Here is a 2717-nt window from a genome sequence, read left to right on the forward strand (position 1 = left end):
AATATAAACATGAAAGCTAAAAAGCAGTAGACATAATCAATACATGGGCCAAACTTTCAAAGATGATCTAAATAGCTCTGCTATTGGTTATTCGTTAACTATAATTCTAGCTTACTATAAAGTTGACTTCCAGATAACTAAATTTCCCTTTCATACTACTTCATAGAAGTTATTTTAAAAAGTGTTATAGTATTTTGACTTTAATATGAACACAAAGGGTAAATAAATGAAAAGTGAACAGCTTAGTTCATTTACAAAGGAAAGAAAATCTACAATGATTGTTTCAAGCATACTTTATTTCTTCAATAAATGCCATATTTAGTAGGTACACAGTGCTTTTACTTGGCATCAATTTTGAGTTGGTTTTGAAATTCAGTATTACATCAGCTGGCATGATTACTGATTTCTCCACTCCTTTGGGGTGACTCTGCCAACAGGGGACAGGTTCCATTCTATTCCAATTTGTGTTGCTGTCTGTAAGAATTAAAATACTGTCAGTTATACATGTTTAAACCCAAATCCATGTTCTCTTGGAGCCTACATCTTGGAAGTGATAAAGATATTTTACTCTAAAGGTTATAAATATACAGAAACTCACCTGGGATATAGTGCCCTCATGTAGGTCAAACCTAATTGTTGTCCTAATTCTCCAGAGCAGTGCTGTTCATTAGAACTTCTAAAGATGAAGGAAATGTTCTATATCTGTGCTACCCAGTATTGTAGTCACTAGCCAAAGATGGCTACTAAGCCTTGAAATATGGCTAGTATGAGTAAGGAAACAAATTTTCAAATTTTACTTAATTTAAATTTACACTTCTTGGTGCCATAGTACCTCCTCAAAATATTGCTTCCCTCAACCACAACTGATAAATAACTGCCAAAGACACTTTGTAATTAAGAAGTATTTAGCTGGGGTTATGGCCCAGTGGTAGAGCATTTGCCTCCCATGTATGAGGAACTGGGTTTGATTATCAACACCACATGTAAACAAATAAAAGGTGCATCAATAACTAATATTTAAATTCCGGGCTGGGGCTGTAGCTCTGTGGTAAAGAGCAGGCCTCACACGTGTGAGGAGCTGGGTTCGATTCTCAGCACCACATAAAAAATAAAGACATTGTGCCCGTGTATAACTTTAAAAAAAGATGTATTTAACTTCCAAAATCTCCTCTAATCACACATTTGTTAAATATTTGTTTACCATAATTGAGTACACATTGATTTTAATACTTTATCTTATTTCAGGGTTGGGGGTAGATATCAGTGGTAGAGCATGTGCTTAGCATGCACAAATCCTGGATTCAATTCTCAGCACCAAAAACAATCAAAAAACAAACATTATGTCTGATTTCAGAAAAATCAAAACTAGAAAGAAGTCTAAATACAGCTTCTTTTGTTTATCAAGGCAACAGCTGATTTCTTTTAAACCCTACTTACATATTTATTTAAAATTTCAGGACTCCTACTTTATCAATTAATAGTGACTGGTAAATAGATTGTTAACTGTAAGCTGTAGCCAGGTCCTGTATTGCACACCTGTAATCCCAGCAGCTTAAGAGGCTGAGGCAAGAGGATCTTGAGGTCAAGGCCAGCCTCAGCAATTTGGTGAGGCCCTAAGCAACTCAGCAAGATTCTGTCTCTAAATAAAATACAAAAAAGGTCTGGGGATGTGGCTCAATGGTTAAGTGCCCCTGGTTTAAATCCTCAGTACAAAAAAAAAAAAGTAAGCTATAAACAATATATATAAAATATGGAAAGTTACTTTACATCTTATCTGTCAAGAATATTGTACTCAAATTCTAAAATTGTTACAGAAAATTCTAAAATTTTAGAAGGAAATCCGATCACTTAAGTTTTATCTAGGGGGTGGCCTAAGTTAGTGAAAATCCTGGAAACTATAGAACAAAAAAATGATCCACAGGTCAGGCATGGTAGCACATGACTATTTTTCAGCAACTCCGGAGGCCATGACAGGAGGATGGCAAGTTCATGGCCAGCCCCAGCAATTTAGCAAGGCACAGTCTCAAAATCAAAAATAGATAGATAGATAGATAGATAGATAGATAGATAGATAGATGGATGAGGGGAACTAGAGAAGTAGTTCTTCCCAACCAATTAAATAGTGGTAGAGTGCCTGCCTAGCATGCAAGAGGCCCTGGGTTTGATTCCCAGCCCAAGAAAAATGACCAACAGAACTAAAGATGTCTAATCTTAAAAGAGAAGATTAAGGAGACATGATAGAAATTTTCTTTTCCTCATCTTCTTTTTTTTTTTCTCTTGTGCTAGAGATTGAATCTATGGCCTTGTATATGCCAGGCAAGTGCTCTACCACTGAACTATACCTCCAGCTCATGATATCAATTTTCTAATATTTAATGTCTCTCATATGGAAACATGATAGATCAAAATTTCTATATTGCAAATGAACGACAGATATGCAGGAAACATTTTAACACAATGATAAGATCCTTTTTACAGATGCACAATTTGCAAAACACCGCTCTGTGATCTAATAAGCAATTTGTGACTGGAAATATTAAGAATAGAAGATAGGTGAATGCTGAATATTAAGGAGGAAATACTTGTACTGGGTAGATCAGATAATCTTTGAAGTCCCTACTAACTAGATATGTTTGTTTGTTTGGGGGTGGTTTTTTTTTTTTTTTTTGGTGTTGGGGATCAAACCCAGGGCCTTGTGCATGTGAGGCAAGCACTAA

At 35.5% G+C, this 2717-nt stretch overlaps 1 protein-coding gene across 1 annotated transcript in view; it reads right to left on the reverse strand.

Annotated features, from left to right (window-relative positions):
* Window positions 1–278: 278 nt before the first annotated feature.
* Window positions 279–2717, reverse strand: part of LOC107159289 (cytochrome c oxidase subunit 7B, mitochondrial) — a 6249-nt gene continuing 3810 nt past the window's right edge. Inside the window, exon 3 of the mRNA XM_015505863.2 lies at window positions 279–474. Coding sequence (XP_015361349.1) covers window positions 397–474 — 78 coding nt within the window. The 3' untranslated portion in view covers window positions 279–396. The remainder of the gene's footprint in view (window positions 475–2717) is intronic.

This window comes from Marmota marmota, unplaced genomic scaffold, assembly GCF_001458135.2.
Source record: "Marmota marmota marmota unplaced genomic scaffold, marMar, whole genome shotgun sequence".
NCBI classification, from domain to species: domain Eukaryota; kingdom Metazoa; phylum Chordata; class Mammalia; order Rodentia; family Sciuridae; genus Marmota; species Marmota marmota.